Genomic DNA, 18,280 nt, shown 5'->3' with positions numbered 1-18,280 from the left:
TGGCATTGTGTGCATCCATGAAGTCCTCCCCAGACCAACTGGAATGACTCTGCCAATATGTATTTGTAAAATGTGGACATGGCAGAAGTGTGGCTCCCCCGTTCACATCACAGCAAAGCTAGCTCCTTCTCAAAACTTTATAAAATCAAGGAAAGACTCTAGGGAAGTTCTCAGGCATTCTGTTTAGCATTAGTCAACAGCAAACGGGGACACAGTAATGAAGACAAGGTCACTAACACACATTTCAACAAAAACATCTATCCAGAAGGTATTTAAATACCTAAGTCAAATTTTCAAAAACTTTAATTACACAGAACTCAATTTTCCAAAGGTACTGGGGAAATACAAAATGACTCAGTCTTTGAAATAAAAGAGATTTCCCCCCCAACTTTAAACATTCCTTGGATTGTTTTTTATTTTATCATTCACGTGTCTATATTTTGCTTTTCTTATTGAAAAATGTCAAAAATTCTTAATATACATTTTAATCTATCATCACTAATGAAAAGATAAAAGGTACTTCAAATCCAACTGGAATGTGGATTTTCTCATTTCTTGGGCAGACATATTAGAGGAACACAGGAGCCTCCCACAGGCTCTCCTAATTACCTCTGCCATGAACCAATGCAAGTATGAACTCATTCCCCGTTTACAGAAGGCTTCAAACAAGCTGCCTATTTTCTTTTGCATTACTGACAGAATGATTCAAATACCAAAGGAAGATTAATGTTACTAAAACCAGAGCCAGGTATTTGGAGTAAATTTGGGGCACTTTTGCCATGCACAACTGTCACTGATGTGCTGACAAGGCGCGCGCATGTGTGCATGCGCGTATTTTGCTGGTTTCTGCTCTGTGTGCTGTCTCTGCTGACAGGATCACTGGAGCAGTTTACAAAGACACAACCACTTAGGCACCCACTCCATTTTCAGTGTCTCTTAAGCCTGTGTGTCTTGACATGATAGCCCTGTGTCACAAAGTCCTGTGCTCAACTGACTTCTCCTTGTTTCTGTGGGGATGCAGCCACAGGTGGGTGTCCTGTCATTCCTCAGCCCCCTGGAATTATGGGAACAAGCATATTCACAATCCATTTAAACAATTCCAACATCCAAGGTCACTAGAAACAATTCAAGACAGAAGGCATGGGGGGAGTCAGTAAGATCACTCAGTGGGCAAAAGCCAATGGCCTGACTCCAGTCCGGGGCCCCACATGATGGGAAGAGAAAATAAACTCCCATAAAATGAACTCCCACAAGTTGCCCTCTGATCTCCACTAGTGTGCTCTGGCATTCATATGCCCCCACACATACACAAACACTCACATATAGAAATCCATATTGAATTAATGTAATTTTCAAAAAGATAGACCACATAGGCCACTGGCAAGCAAAAGAGACCAGTGTTTCTAAAGATGGTAAGCCATAGTTGTTCTGAAGATACCAGAAGACCTGTGTCAGAGAGGCTTCCTACCAAGGCCTCAGCAAGGAGCAGGACAGGCTCAAGAGAAGCGTCAAGTTTGAAATACTATAGGTATTTTTGCACTGGATCTAAACCAGACTTATGTAAGTATTTATTTACTGTGTAAGCACTCTGCCGCATGTACCCCTGCAGGCCCGAAGAAGGCACCAGATCTCCTTATAGATGGTTGTGACCCACCACGTGGTTGCTGAATTTGAATTCGGGACCTCTGGAAGAGCATCCAGTGCTCCTAACCACTGAGCCATCTCTCCAGCCCAGTATTTTGGGCTTTTAAACTTGCTTTAGGCATGATGGGAGAAATAAAAAGAATCAGAAGCTTGATAAGGAATGAGTAAGATAACTTCCTTCTTGACTCTGATAGGACAAAGACAAGCAGGGATGACGTTGGGAAATGTAGACAGTCTTTGGTTGGAAACTCACACCAGACATACAGACTTTTCAGTCTAGGAGGAAAGTTCATCCTTTCAAATGGCTGAGAGCAACTGGCTGCTGCTCTAAACATGCACTGTGTCGGCCTGCGACGCAGGCGTGGTGTTTGCTCCAATGATGTCCATCGTCCATTTCCTTCCTCTTCCCTCGACACTCGCCAAGTTCAAACCTGATTTTTTTTTAAGCCACTTTTGTTATTACTTGAAAAGAGGAGTCAGGGCGAAAGGTTAAAGCTCCGAGTACATCTCGCCTGTTCTTTCAAGGCAAGCTTTGTCTGCGCATACCACACTGCTCCCCGACGATAAGGCACACCACGAGTGCCTTAAGGCACTGGCACACAGGTGTCTCTGGTTAAATTAGCATGGGGCATGCTGGGGAATCACTCACGGCTTAATGTGGCTGTGTGCCCTGCCAATGGCCACTAGGCAAGGAACTGGAATGTTTGCCTAACCAATCTAGACAAAGACCTCTGTCTTAAGAAAGTATATTTTAAGTACTCTAGTTTGAAAAGAGAGAAAATACAAACACTTCTCAACATACATGCATCATGTAGAGTATGCACATATATTCACATCAATTATAAATACCTTTGAGAGATATGTAGCATAGCTCTGTTTGGCTTTGGTTTTTGTTGGTGGTGGCGGTTGTTTTTTTTGGGACAGGGTCACACTATGCCACCCTGGTTGTCTTCTGCAGCCAAAGAACAGGAGCAAGGTCTGTGGAGCTGGCTGAGTGGGGAAGGAGTGGTAGCTGTTACTAGGAAGCAGTCTAAGGACACTATGGAATTTGTTGAAGCAACGGCATATACATCTGATAAGATACAATGAGTTTTTAATGGATTAATTCCATGGATTTATAATTGATGGCAGTTGATAGTCTTCACTCTAAAATTTTTGCTCCTTTTGAAAAAAACATGGCTTAATTTATTTTAATTATGGAGAAAGTCAACAAAACGACTAACAAATAAAGCAGAGGAAGAACCATAGGTTGAAAGAAAGACATAGGCTTCCCTCCAATGCTAGCACAAACTATCCAAAGGCAATGGTGGCAGATACAAGGTGACATCGTAGGAGGCCACGTCAGAGGCCAAGACAGCTCAGGTGAAAAGCACAGACCAAGGCTTCTCATACCAGCCATGACGAGGTGGTTTCAGTCTCCTAAGGCGTCTGCAGGTAGATGTTACCATATACCTCCACTATCCCCACCCCATCCCCCACTACAGGCAAGGGACGGGTAAAACTGGAACAGCGAACTGTCCAAAGTTAGCTAGCCAGTGGCTACCTAACCACAACCCCAGCAGTCCAACATTAATTATAAAAGACTGGAACAAAGGTGTTACAAGCATCAGGGCCCAAATATTACTAAGAGGGCCACACTTTATAATCTACACTTTAGGTGCCTGCATGCCATGGGTGGAAATGGACAACTGTGTGAGCTGGAGTTGGGGACTTATCCTTTGATTGAACAATCCTACTCCAAAGATCTGGCACCACATGGGCACTCCAAACACACTGATGGACAGATGCTATGTGACCTGGTCCCCAAGTCATTTCTGATTGGAGAATAAAGATGCTGACAGCCAATGGCTGGGCAGAAGAGACATAGGCAGGGTTTAGGGTTCCCAGGCTTGGGGTCAGAGAACCACAGAGATGAGGAAGAAGGTGAAGAGAGGAGAAGGTGCCATGGAGTATGAATCTTAAAATAATGGCCATGTGGTTTGGCTAATTGGAATTAAGAGCAGCCCAGACGAAACATGGCAAATTATATAATGGGATTATCGGCTGGGAAATAGACATAATAGCACAGAAGATAGATATCTGCCCAGCTCTTGTGCTGATTAAGGCTTATTATAAATATGAAGGTTGTGTGTGTGTCTTTTATCTGGGAACTAAATGGTCAAAGGGGGGGTAAAAGCCCAGGACTGAAACTGAATGTTTCAACAACTGAGTGAATTCTAGAACAAAAATAAGGAGAAAAGTACAAATACCTTTACACTATGCAACCTTCAGGTTAAGAAAGAATAATGTGCAGGCATGTACACACACACACACACACACACATACACACACATAACTTTTTTTTACAAAAGAAAAAAAAACCCAATCTAGAAAGCAGTAAAATTCAGTAGCTTCAAGAAAAGGTGAGAAAGGCCAGAAAGAGTATGGAAGGTCAGGATTCTTCTCTGAGGGTATCTTTCTGTACAGTTTCAACCTTTAGAAGATTAATCTTGTACATTCTTAAGACCTAGACTTAAACAAGCAAGAATGTAAGGCAGAAGGAACCATAACTGGAAATAAATAAACCTAATTAGATTTTGAGGGTATATACAACCGTGGCAATAAAGCAGGAAGAAAGGCATGAAGGGATGGAGGGCGGGCCAAGTCAACTGTGAGCGCGAGACAGTTGCGGTCCTCGCACATGGATGAAAAGATTGCAAATTCAGTGTTCTGACCAAAGCAACTGGAACACTATTCGATGCGTAATTTTGGAATTAAGGAAATGACTCCATACGCAGATACTGGAAGCGAAGGTTCTCCTGGCCAAAGAAAGAGCATAAAACGTGAAATGAGGATAGAAAGGCAGGCTTGTGTGACACATGCTCACCACTTCTAAACTGTATACAAGTACAGTGCACACTTCAATGCACATGGACACATGTATACATTCCTAGTGCATGCATGTGAATCCAGGGCAACGTTTGCATGTATGCATGCATGTTTGCATGTATGCATGCATGTATGCATGCATGTATGCATGCAGTGTTTGCATGTATGCATGCATAGATTCTCTAGTTCTGGGACTGAAAAGCTCAGAAAAGTCACCTAAGAGTAACAGTCACCCCTTTCTCCAAGATCTGGACCATTTCCCACTGGAAGGAACCAAGGACCTTCAGAGATGTGGCTGACCCTAAACTGAGGTATCAAACAAAGCACACTCTAAAGAAAAAAGTACCCCAATAATGATAGGGACACATCCAAGGAGCACAGAGATCAGGCTGGGGGGCATGGGGGATGCTTACTAATCAAACCTAGGAATTCTTGGACATCCAAACCTTCAAGTGCAGGAATCTATCATAAGTCATCGGGATGGAAAATTTACCTCCTAGCTTGGCGGTAGAGTTACCCACAACAGGAATTATACATTGGAGAAGTTAGGTGACATCATTGTAGGCAGTTCAAATGTAACTAACAGGAGCCAGCAGCTGGTCACTATGTGTCTCCCGATGTGAAATGCAGAGGCAGACAGGACCTCACCAGTGTGCCTATGTAGCTGGGAACGCATAACATACTCTAACCACTAAAGAGCAGGGAAGCATGGAAGGACTCTGCTTGGTGACAGGATGGGAGGATGATGTTTAAGCATCCATGCCATAAAAGATAAAGAAACACTAGGAAAACATTCCAGACCGACGAGAGCTGACAAAGTCTGTAACACGGGGGAGACATGGAGCGTGGAGGATATTATCGGGTCAAGAGCAAAGTTAGAGGACTTACAGTGACTGTGCAGTAGTGATATATATTCATTATGTGGAAGAACCCCATGTACCTAAGCCCCTCTCCTGGGTTGACCAGCAGTGACCACCCATGGCTACCATCCCTTTCTGCATACGCTCCCCAAAGCTCTCCCAAGTTCTGCCAGTAGGCTTAATTACTCTTGGTTGGGCTGCCAGGAACCTTTTGGCCTTACATCCTATGACACTAAGCTTAGCTGGGTTTAGTATCACAGTGCACTGTACATAAAGAACTTCACATATCATTCACTCTTTCTTTCTCTTAGCCCACAAATACACTTCCTATATGCCAGGCCTGTGGGCTAGGTGATTGGAATCGTACCCTCTCACTGTTGCTAGAGTTAAGAAAATAGATTCTGAATTCTTCCTCAATTTCTATCAAAATTATCATAATGGGATATGCTAATGATTCTCAGGTTTTTATATTATGCTGAATCTGGCCCTGAACTCTAAACTCATACAGTCTAGATTTTATTCAGTGTCTCTGCTTAGATGCCTGGAAGAAATCTCAAACTCAGGTCATGCACAGGAGGGATCCTGGGCCTCTTCCCACACAGGTGCTACCCACACAGGCTTTTCCTCTCTGAGGGCTCCATCTCTCCTGACTCTCAAGCCAAAGGCTGTTAAGTACCCAGGACTCTCCGGTCCGTCTCCCTACATCCAAAATACCCCAGTGGTTAAGTACAGAATTAGAGGCCCTCAGTACTTCAGCTCGGTGAAGCACTGACATCTCCCGTCTTCATGGTTGACAGCCATGATGGACAGTTAGAGACACAAGCACTCCTGGACTCACAGAGGCCTCACATCCCCAGACCAGTTAACACTTACAAACATTCTGATCAATGCAGTCAAATGGAAAACAGAAATAACAGAAGAACATGAGTATATATATGTACACACACACATATAAATGTGTGTGTATGTATATGTATATATGTGTATATGTATATATGTATATAATATTTATATAGTATATAACTTATATAATATATATAAAATATAATTATATTATATAATATAAATTTTATATATATAAAATTGAGCTATACAATTTATGTGAATTAAATTCAGAATTCATGGCTGTTGGGTGTGGGGCTCATGTCTGTAATCCCAGCACTCAGACGCTCAAGTGGGAAGGTTACAAGGAGTTTGAAGCCAACCTGGGCTACAGATTAAGAAGTTGCTTCCAAAAAAAAAAAAAAAAGAAATAGAAAGAAGAAAGGAAGAGAAAAGGCAAAGGAAGCTAGAGAGAAGGCTTAGTGTTGCCTTGAGTTCAGTCCTGTGCACCCATGTCAGGCAGTTCATGCCTCCGGTGGCCCCAGCTCTAGAGAGACCCAATGTTGTCATCTGTACTCTCACGTGCACACACCCACACACAGCTGTTCCCAAATACGTAATTAAAAATAAAACACACAGAGCAAAACCAGTCAGAAAATGTAATAGAAAGAAAGTGCACATTTGCAATAGCAGTGAGAAAGAGTAAACCACATAAAAGCAGGATTTACAAAACTCCAAGCAGACACACATATATAAATATAACAAGGGGAATCTTTATGATACAACACTAAGTACAAACGTACTCAGTCACTGAGAATGGCGCCTTGCCTACAATTTCAGCACTTTGCAAGCAGCGGCGAGAAGACTCCAAGGCCAGATTGGGCAACAGAATACAGAAGGATGTACAATCGTGCAGGGGATGACATCTCTATATATGTACATCTAAGCACATAATAAATACATTCTCACTAATGGAGCAAAAAAATTATAAGCAATCATACCAAAATTTTAATAACCATCACCTCCACATTTTAGGATAATGAGAAAATACTGGTTTTCTTCTTTGAGTTGTATTTTCTCTGTCTTCTCCCATTATTATGCAAAACCTTTATGCAGAGTTTATCTTTTCTGTGAGGTGCAGTTGAAGCCACAGTGCACTTTGAAGTGTATATAAATGCCTGAAAGCCCCTGAACTCAGCTCACAGCGCTAAGCACGCGGAGTTAAGTCTCTAACCGGACCAGCCAACCAGAAAACCAGCAGACTAAGCATTTCCGCCATTTTTCAAGCTGAATAAGATTACTGTTCCAGGTGATGGGTTTTAATGGGCTTTTTAATTCAATCTGTGATTACAGCTAGGCCTCCATAATAATCACCTTAGTTCTACCATTATGCAAATCACTGCCTCACAGAGAGGAACCCTGCTGGAGAAAGGGAAAAAAGCCCTGCAAGCAAGAATACTGAGGAAATAGAATGTTTTGGTTAAATTAATATGCCTATTTAATAACAAATTTAGGATGAGGCGTGCCTGTAATCCCATCAGATGGGACAAAGATCAGCAGTAAGGAATTCAAGGGCATAGCCTGGGCTATAAGGAGAAGAGTCTCTGCAGTAACTGGCCAGCTTTGGCACCTTGGGTAAAACTCAATGACTTGTCCAGGCTGATGACCCAGGATGATGGAAACAATGATTCAGGCCTCTCCCAACATGAATTCCATCTCAAAGCTAGGAAGTTCACGGGCTGAGGAAATGCCTAGGAAACCAGCTGGAGATGTATTACCGAGGCTGATGCCAGGTAAGACACAATGACATAAAGACATACGTAAGAAGCTGAAAGTTCAGGAGTCGGGCGACACTGGCAATTTCTTCTCCTGAGACAACAGAAGAAAAATTTAAAGTACTTTAGTGAGAACATACACATAGCTCAAAAGAAAGAAAGAAGGAAGGAAGGAAGGAAGGAAGGAAGGAAGGAAGGAAGGAAGGAAGGAAGGAACTCACAAAAATAATTTAGGCCTAAAGGAAGGGATGCTCGGATCAGCAGGGACATACCCCCCCATCCCCCAACCCTCCCATCCTCCCACCCCCCCAACCCCCCCACCCCCGCCCCATCCGATCTATCCTGCATTTGGATTCTTTGCATTAAGTCCTATGAACCTCATGGCAAGAGGGGGAGAAACTACAAAATCCTCCTCACTAGCTTCTCTACTTCTCAAATGACTTTAATCTACTCATACATTAGTGTATCTTTTAAGACTGACATATCTAATTAGATGTTAAAAACAAAATGAATTTCCAAGCTCTCCCCCAACCCCCCCCCAAAGAAACTATACAATTAAATGACTTGGGAAACACCACTGTCTGAAGATCTGGTAATCTCCCTTCCTCACACGTGCAAATTCATCTCAAAACCTTATTCCAATTTCATCAGCCAAATCTTTTTTTAGGGGGGCCCTAGAGCAGTGGTTGTGACCCCTTAAGGGGGGTAGAATGGACCTTTTATAAGGATTGACTAAGACCATCAGAAGACATAGACATTACAACTCACAACAGTAGCAAAACTAGTTATGAAGTAGCAACAAAAATAATGTTATGGTTGGGGGTCAAATCAGAAGACGTAGACATTACAACTCACAACAGTAGCAAAACTAGTTATGAAGTAGCAACAAAAATAATGTTATGGTTGGGGGGTCAAATCAGAAGACGTAGACATTACAACTCACAACAGTAGCAAAACTAGTTATGAAGTAGCAACAAAAATAATTTTATGGTTGGGGGTCACCACAGCATGAGAAACCACATTAAAGGGTCGCAGCCCTAGGAAGGCTGAGAACCACCACCCTGGAGGAAGAACAGTTAAGAGTTTTGAACTTTGCAGTTGACCTCAAAAATCAGTTCTTTAGCCACTTACTAGATGTTAAGGAGGAGTCTGTGCATGTGAGACTCTGCTCAACACCGTGTCCCCAACCCTCGGGGCTGCTACACAGCACTAGAAGCTCCACATACAGCCATATAAGCACTGGTTTATACCTAAAACCTCTCTAGCACCCAAACAAGGTCAATTCAAAGCTTGCCGTGGTAGCACACACCTGTCATCCCAGCCCAGACTGAGGCAGGAGGACTGCTGTGAGTTCAAGGCTACCCTGGGCTACACAGCCAGAGGACAGACAAGAAAACATACCAAGATCCTGTCTGAAAATGAATTTATGAGACGCATAAAAGAAGTCGGTTCAATTCCATACTCAGTTTTAATCTGCATGAAGTCACAATAAAAAGAGACACAGGAGAGGGGCTCCTCCTCCTTCATCTTTCTGCCCATTTACCCTACATGGGCAACAGCACAGAGGGCAGCGTTATCGTCACAGACAGATCAAATGGAATCTCTCACACCATTACCATCTTGGACCAGCTTCTACAAGCTATCTGTGAAGGTGCGGAAACACGGGCAGAGCCACATGCTGTACCCGCTGCCCAAACGCTGCCACAGTGCCTGGGGTCAACAGGCCCCGCCCCTGGGCTTCTGGCCTCCCTTGACCTCATCCAGAATTTCCATCCAGTTCACCTATCCTGCTCAGCAAGGTAAGACCGTCTGATCCCCAGTGGGTTGTTTTGCTTACGTCAGAGCAAAATGAAGATGCCGTTCTGCAGTTCCACACAGCCTACACCTTTCAGATTACAGGCATCTCCACCCTCACAGGCAGGGCCGAAAAGCAACCTGAGGACATAACGCAGATGGCCCTATGCTCTCCTCTGCCTGGAAAGGTTTGCTAAGACTGAAGTGACATTTCCCCCATCCCGTTCCCCTGTCCCTTCTGCAGAAATGTGTGTGTGATATAATTACCCTCGTTCCACAAGGCTGCAGCTGAAGAATGCATGGTCCGCAAGTCTCTTAAGTAACTAACGAGCAGATAGCATCCTCTCCCCTCACAGTGCAGCTAAGATGCCCACAGAAACTTACATCTTTTCCCAAGACTCTGAGCTCGAACTGGGTTTCCTTGAAGTGCACCTTGGTGATCCGAGGCCTGAAAAACAAAGCAGACAGCGTTGTGCTTGCTGTGTCCAGGGCACGTCATTTGTCAGAAATTCAGAGAAGCATCCAGCAGAAACAGGTTGAGAAATACGGGATCCTTTACACTGTTGAGGGCACTGCAGGGCGTCCCTGGATGTCCTCAACTCTACACATCTTCTCTGTGTTTCTCCACTAACGCACCAACAAGCTTGGAATCTCAGGCCTAAAGGTACCACCTTCCAGACATGCGCAGGGCTCCCTGCCCCTCCACCCCTCCTCTTCAGAGCTAAAGCTTCTGGATATGTGGTCCAGCAGCACATGGCAGAGTGGGTGGGAAATCCTGCTATATAGTTCCATGAACAAGAAAGCCCAGACCAACAACCAAAAGTTATAAAGAGGATACTTGCCAGGCAGTGGTAGTGCATGCCTTTAATCCCAGCACTTGGGAGGCAGAGGCAGACAGATTTCTGTGTTCGAGGCCAGCCTGGTCTACATGGTCTACAGAGTGAGTTCCAGGACAGCCAGGGCTACACAGAGAAACCCTGTCTCGAAGAAAAACAAAACAAAACAAACAAACAAACAAACAAACAAACAAAAACAAAGAGAAAGAAGATACCTAACTTCACGTTGCAGGCCTGTGATTGGACAGGAAAAGGGAGGTGGAGTTAGGAGTTGGGGTTGGGAAGGGGGGGGGGCGACACAGGTCACAGGAGAGAGGAACCAAGATGGCTTCAGACGTGGACCTGTGTGGCATTTACTAGCCACAAATAGCTAAGTTTTTATAAGGTTAGAAATATTGGGACAAAGCTTTTAGCATTATCAATTGGCTCTTAAATTACTGTATTGGCATCTTGCAATTGTGATTTTAAATATACATAAATCTAATTGGCTAACTTATCAAGCATTAAGAGTCATGCTTCTACCGGGTAATTGGGGGGTGAGTTGGCACACCGTGGGGTGTGTGGGCGTTGTTTGGAAGTGAGATGAACTCATAGGACCCCTGCCAGAGAGTTGACTGAGTGGAGGAGGCTGGAGAGTGGGCAGGGCGTGGTCCTAACCCGAGGAGAGTTTGCGGGCTAGCAGGAGCCCTTTGGCACGGTGTAAGGTCTGCTGATCGCTATCACCTTGCCAGCATTAGCGCAGGAACTTGCTGGAGGTCTTTTTTAATATTTCCCCAAGCAATATTGCAATCAACTTCATCCACCCTTCTACTCACTACTGCAAAGACACATGTTACATGCCAAGACACGTGTTACATGCAAAGACACACGTTACAAAGCCCAATGGACAGCATGCACTCTACCACTGGCTCTGTCCCCAAGTTTACCTACCAGAAATACTTCCCCACTTGCTTTTTATTCTTATAGACGACAACACCCACTGGAGTCAAGCCTAAGAAATACTCGGACTTATTTTCTCCCTGAAAAAACAAACAAACAAAACATATATTCCTAAAACCATTAACTTATTCATAAAAAAAAGTTCTTGGCAAAAACTGTAATTAGTCATACACATATAATTTGTTTGAGTAATACTGGATTCAGGTTTTGAAAGATACCAAACCAAAAAAAAGCTAGCTAAACTTTAATAGTCATTAATTTGATCCTTTTCTCTCCAATCCTCAAGAGTATTTTTCCTAGCGTCAAATCCACACTTGTGACTTCAGTTCAGGAAAAGGTGACAGACAGTCTGATGCTGCTCATGAGCTGGTGCCTAAGCCCAGATGGAATCACCATGCAGCTTAAAACTCAGACAAAGATGAGCCGCCAAATCAGTTACCTCAGACTATCCAGTGAAGAGGGCAGTGTCAAAAGCACACAGGGGCTTCAAACAATTCTGGAGCCACACCCTGAGACCCACTGGCTTCTGTCAAGGGAGCTGATAAATGGTCTGTCTTGGCTTTGCTCTCTGATGTGGATAAAGCTGAGGCCCGGCTTTTACCGTGAGAAATTTTCGGCATCTGCCTGCAGACAGAAGCTTTAATTTCCTGAGGTCTGTCTCGGCCCTTCCTACATCCTCTAGGAATGCTGAGACTGCTCAAAAATTGAGAAGCATACTGTCTTCTCATAAACCCTGGAGAACCCTCATTCCCAAGCAACAGCAAATCTCAAATAATAAGACAGGTCCCTGAAATGACAGAGCCACAGGCCACATGGATGCCAAGAACATGCAGAGGGGTCTGTCTGCTCAACAGCCTGCGAGCAGAAGACACTAGCTCCAGAAAAATCCAACCTCCGTCTCTAGACACTCATCCTCAGAGGGAAGAAAGACCTAACGCACCTATGTCATTTCCCATAGGTTCTCACCACCCCCCTCCCAAACTGGAAAGCTTGATTATGAATCAAGATAAACACTGCAGAATCCACAAGCACTCTGCAGAGCCTCCATACATTTCCTAGGAGATAGAATGGTCCTACCTCCTAGGAAATGTATAGAGGCTTTATTTTATTATTTTATTTTATTTTATTTTTATTTGTTTGTTTGTTTGTTTCAAGATAGGGTTTCTCTGTGTAGCTGTGGCTGTCCTGGAACTCACTTTGTAGACCAGGCTGGCCTCGAACTCAGAAATCCACCTGCCTCTGCCTCCCAAGTGCTGGAATTAAAGGCACCACCACCACCCAGCATATAGAGGCTTTATAGAGAAATTTATACCATGTCAATCCTGGTAGATTTGGGGTATTTCTAAACACCCCAAAACCTCCCAGAATTGACATGGGCAGCAAGGGAGAAAACAACTACTTCATGGAGTTTTAAAAACTCCTCTCTTCCTTCTGTCTTTCCTTCCTCCGTTGCTTTTCCAGGCTGGTCTTGAATGTGAGACGGCCTTGCCTCGACCTGGGACTATAGTGCTGAGATTTCAGAACTCGGCCACCCAGACCTCAGCGGTGCTCTTAAAGCAGGCAACATTTCTTTTCCCAATGAGACCGGTGTCTAATACCAGAGACCTTCTGCCTCCCCCAAGTCTGTAACGTCCACTGACACACTGAACGTATACTCAAGGATGTTCCTAACTCTACAAGTTAATATGAACCAGGAACAATGGCAGGTGCCTGGAATCCCAGCACTCCACAGGTAAAGACAGGCAAAGTCTGAGCCAGTCTGGAATACACCTTAAGTTCCTGAATGACTGTCTAAATGAATAGGAAGAATGGTTTCTTGTTTTAGAAAATACTACCGAGCTAAAGACATGCTATAAAATGAATGCAGGGGTGAAAATAAGAAAGATACTCAAAGACAAATGTTGGGGAGGCTGGGACCTGGTTCTAGGATACTTGGTAAGGATCTGATGGACTCTCACAGACAACAGCTGGCAGGTGTCCTGCTACTGGAGAAAACTGGCAAATATTAGCTACACAAGCACTCTCCTGTTGACAGGACACTCAACTCCATCCGCCAACCACCGCACCAGGACCGCTGGCCAACACCTACTTTACCTGGCAAAAACCTTATTCTTTTCAGCCATTAAAAAAAAAAAATCTATTTTTAGAAAAGCCCTTCCACTTTCTAATGTCGTCAATTACAGACTGGTTTTTAAACTGTTCTGACATTTAGCTAAGCCCTTTGGAACTGTTATCCAGACTGTGTTGGCAAGCCTAGTTGATTGTTTTCTACCGGTGGAAATATAATCACTGACTTTTATGCAAAACTCATTAGGGTTTAATCCGCATAAGAGCTGCTTTGAGTTTGAAAGCACAGGAGGGCGCGCCATCAGCTTACCAGACAGGAGGGCTGAAGCTTCCCTCGGGGAGTGTCTCTGACTTTTTAACAAAAATGTCATCCGCTTAAAATATTTTGTGTTAATTAAATGTTACTCACATAGACAGGATGGAGGTCTACGCCGTACATCTCCAGGGACTTGGCCGTCCTCAAGTAATTCATCTCAGCGTCAGCAGGAGCCTGACCCCTACGCCCAGAACAAACACATAGTCATAGTTTACTGAGAGCTACTCCAGCTATCAGGGACACTGGCTGGGAAAAAGAGGGACATTCTGCCCAATGCAAAGGCTAAGACTGTGTACCTCAGGAAAAGCGTGGCCTTCAGGGTGACAGGAAGGTAATATTTATATTAATTTCATTTATCAGACCTACTTCTGCTCATTACAGTCTATTCCCAAATTCTCAGTATGTATTTAAAAAAAAAAAAAAAAAAACTTCTCAGTTTCAAAAGCTCCCAAAGAGATTATTGAGAATCTAAGCATTCAAATTAAAAAGCAGCCACTTCCCAGGGAGCAAGATGTCTCCATGCACCACCAGCGGTGTCAGCAGCAGCAGCTGCAATTCAGGAGCAACTGGAGCTGGTGGCACACCAGGCAGGGAGCTGAAGTGCCCCCACCCCCAGCAGGGATCCCTGCGACAGCTCCTGAGCACAGGTGCGCTTTGGAAGCACATTAGCTAACATACCCAAACTGTAAAGTGCTTGTCGTTTTCATAATTGAGCACAGAAATTTTCCTAAGGCCTTCACTGGTGGTAATATCCAGAAAACACCATTTGCTCTTACTAAGGGTGAGCATCTGCCAGGACTCTCCACGGATGAATTGGGGGTAGGGGGCGCGTAAAATAAGTGTGTGTGTGTGGGGGGGGGGGGGGAGATGGCTAACAAATGACAAAAGCTATGAAGAACGTTCCAAAATGGAGACATGCTCCCTAAGGTGCTGCTCCCTCACCTCAGCCACCGCGCACCTAGATGAAAGCCTACAAGAGCATCCTTCATAAACTGGTCACGAGAAGACTGCCAAACTCTGATCACGTTTTATTCCTAGACAACTGGCCGCCACACAGGTCCATAAAACATGTACAAGGGCCTCTATCCGAAACCCTACAATTTCAAAATATGGTTGTACTTTGAAACTCCTAGTAGAATTAGTATTCGCAGACCGTGCCAAACACGCTGCCCTTTATAATGTATAACAAGCTCTCTCTTGTTAGCATCCACTTCAGCAAAAAAACCTTAAAATGAAGGATTCTATTTCCAGGCAAGAGAGCATTCTAGCGCATGCTAATCCAAGATGGAGAGCCGGCTCCTCTGATTGCAATTCCGCAATTGACTTCTGCTGCTAACCACGGAGGCAGATCCATTCAGCAAACACTTTTGTTGAGCAGATTAATGTTACATTTTTTTCCCTCAACTATAATAGATCTGAAACCAAGTCTATCCAAAGAGGAATGCTACACAAGAAGCAAAAAAGTGAAGTTAATCAGTACAGAGGATTTACCAAAATAACTATAATTAAATTATAACTTCTTGCTCTGGGCAATTAACTGAAAATCTTCCCAGGGGAACACGTGAACTCTTAAGGTGCCTCAGTGCTAGCATAACGCCTGCAGAAGCTACACACTAGTGTCTTCCTAGACGGGCTCATTGGCCATGGCCTAGATAGGATTTTTGCTTCTAATTCTTGTTGTTGTTGTTGTTGTTGTTGTTGTTTTGGGGTTTTTTTGGTTTTTTGGTTTTTTGGATTTGGTTTTTTCGAGACAGGGCTTCTCTGTATAGCCCTGGCTGTCCTGGAGCTCACTCTGTAAACCAGGCTGGACTTAAACTCAGAAATCAACCTGCCTCTGCCTCCCAGAGTGCTGGGATTACAGGTGTGCACCACCACCGCCCGGCTTTTTGCTTCTAATTCTAAAGGCTTATATACTTACCTCAGGGCAAATCTCAAAACTTTCATATTCTTAGAAGTAGTATTTATACATTATAAGATTTCACAGTTTACTAGTGGTGAAAAAAAAACCTACAAAATGCAGCTTTTACAGTGACCTTGCTTATGTAAAATCACAATGCCTAAACCTGTACAAAATCAATTTTCTCTATGGGAATTATGCAAAGAGGAGAGGTCAGGTCTTAGCGACTTTAAGTACTGGGCTTAGTGTCTCTACGCTATTTAGATAGCTGGGGTTTTCAATGAATACTTATTGTTGTAAAAAAGAAGCAGAGAAGTGCTCAGGGCACAGGTGAGTTTGTCACTTGGACCATTTATAAATATCTGACACTGCTGAGGGCTGATGCGATTCACCTACATGAGAGTTTTATGAATCCCTTCGATGGCTTCTTCCAGCTCTTCCTTCTGATCAGGAACAAACCGGTACTCTGACACATAACCCGAGGTGTGCTTGTACGGGTCGTGGTCTCCCAGTTCAGCTGGAAAACAAAACGTCTTTTTATTCATATAGTTTTTTTCCTTAAGTATCACAGGTAACGATATTTGTGAGAAGTGCTTCTAAAAACATAGGAATGGGATTTTTCTATCATGTTTAAACATTTTTCAAATGCTTTTGATACATACAGCTAACTAAATAGCTTTACTAAAACATGTCAAAGGAAAAAGACTTCACCAAAGACATATGTGTGGCATAAATGAATTAGAATTTAGAAAACAAAGTGGTTTCCCACAGTGTATCATCGTTTTATTTCAATTCTTCTTATTAGTATTTAGGAAATACAATGAATGTGCACGTTTTGAGTTTGAGGTTATGATCCATTTACCCTCTCTGACAATGAGACCAAGAGAGTGAACGTGGCATTCAAAATGACCATGTGGCAGCATGTGACAGACTGGGTCTGTCTGACAACCATCAACACAGAGAAACAAACCAACCCAGAAAGCTCGGGTTAGCTTCTTCCTCCAATAATCTACCTTCTAAGCCCCAACCCAGCTTATCTAGTTGACATGCTGCCTGGGACATGGAGTCTATATCACGTATAGTCTACTAGCAAAGACCAAGCTATCTATCTCAGTTTTCCAACACCGCATTGAAACATGGCCAGGTTGAGCCCTCAAAGGGACCAAATAACCCAGAGCCATCTGACACAGCCACCATATTGACCCAGGAAGTAAAGTTCAGATTTATAGCTCAGATAGTGTCACTCTGGGCTTGCGGTCAACTCGCTGACAGCGGGGGGTGTGGTCTCTGAGACAGGACAGGACAGGATGGACATGGGTTGCAGAGTCACAGAACTAAGGCAGAGGAGAGAATTGAAAGAGGTTTTGGCTTTCTACTTAGGGATCAGGGTCAATCCTGAAACTAGAACCGTATCTAGAAGCATATACAACCCCCCTTAAGGAAAAATGTCATCAGCTCCATCCTTATAGCCTTTGAAAGGATACTGGCCAAGAGCTGAAATCTGACTGGTTTCGTTTTATTTTCCAAAATAATGTCTAATAAGAGTTGCAAAAAAAATAAACCTATGTACAAACAAAAATTCAAATATTTCCCCTACATCCTTCTGAAGCAAATGGACTTGAGCACCTACCCTGGATGGCATATGCCCCCAGCTGAGCGGCGACATTGACAGGACAAGGCAGTCGGCCCTGAAGAGCATCTTGCTTCACCTGTAAGAAAAACTGATATCTAAAAGAGAAATGGAGAAAGGAGATTAACAATCTCTAGTGCTGCTCAGACTTAAAGTTCCAGGCCCTGACCAGCAAGAGAAAACCAAACACCTGTAATTTAAAGAAAAAGAAATATGCCACTCCCACCCTTCTGTGAACAGAGAGGGATGAAACCAACCAGGCCCACTGGGTTGCTGAACTCTCTAGCAAACATTCTGGCCTGCAAGGTGGGTCTGATGCTCACTGCCATCTGTAGCCTTTCTAACCTTTCACTGTTACTTAGTTCCTCTGAAGGCCCGCAGCCTCTCAGGATGGGGAAAGGACAGTACCAATCCATGGGATCAGCATAAAGGTTAAATGTAGAGTTACCATCGCCAGTATCACCGCTGTGAGCTCGTCAACAAATGCTGTTCTCAAGAGGAAGAAATTACAAGGACCCTACCTGGATTTTATGTGTCATCTACAAGGCCCAGAAGCACATGTCCCGGCCAAAATCAACACTGGGGTGTATCTCCATCTATCTTCCCAGTGTGAAGACTCGGTTCATTGTTTCAGCTTGGCTCATTCCGTGTTACCTTTTATCATGGTGCCAAAAAGTGTTTTCAGCACTGTGAAAACTGGAATACCTTCTGTGGCTTTTACTTACAATCACCTGGGAAAGTGGGGTCAGCACTGCTATCTTCACTCTGCAGAAAACTAACTGGCCCAAGAAGTCACGACTGGTTAAGCAGCGGAAACAGAACTACAGCCCAG

At 43.8% G+C, this 18,280-nt stretch overlaps 1 protein-coding gene across 1 annotated transcript in view; it reads right to left on the bottom strand.

The window, feature by feature from the left end:
- Nucleotides 1-18,280, bottom strand: part of Epb41l4a (erythrocyte membrane protein band 4.1 like 4A) — a 209,084-nt gene that overhangs the window by 61,052 nt on the left and 129,752 nt on the right. The window contains exons 6-10 of the mRNA XM_052155880.1: nt 17,449-17,546; nt 16,215-16,335; nt 14,015-14,102; nt 11,530-11,618; nt 10,148-10,211 (exon numbers count right to left, since the gene is read on the bottom strand). Coding sequence (XP_052011840.1) covers nt 10,148-10,211; nt 11,530-11,618; nt 14,015-14,102; nt 16,215-16,335; nt 17,449-17,546 — 460 coding nt within the window. The remainder of the gene's footprint in view (nt 1-10,147; nt 10,212-11,529; nt 11,619-14,014; nt 14,103-16,214; nt 16,336-17,448; nt 17,547-18,280) is intronic.

This window comes from Apodemus sylvaticus, chromosome 13, assembly GCF_947179515.1.
Source record: "Apodemus sylvaticus chromosome 13, mApoSyl1.1, whole genome shotgun sequence".
Lineage (NCBI taxonomy): Eukaryota > Metazoa > Chordata > Mammalia > Rodentia > Muridae > Apodemus > Apodemus sylvaticus.
This window is presented reverse-complemented; position numbering and strand designations above follow the sequence as displayed.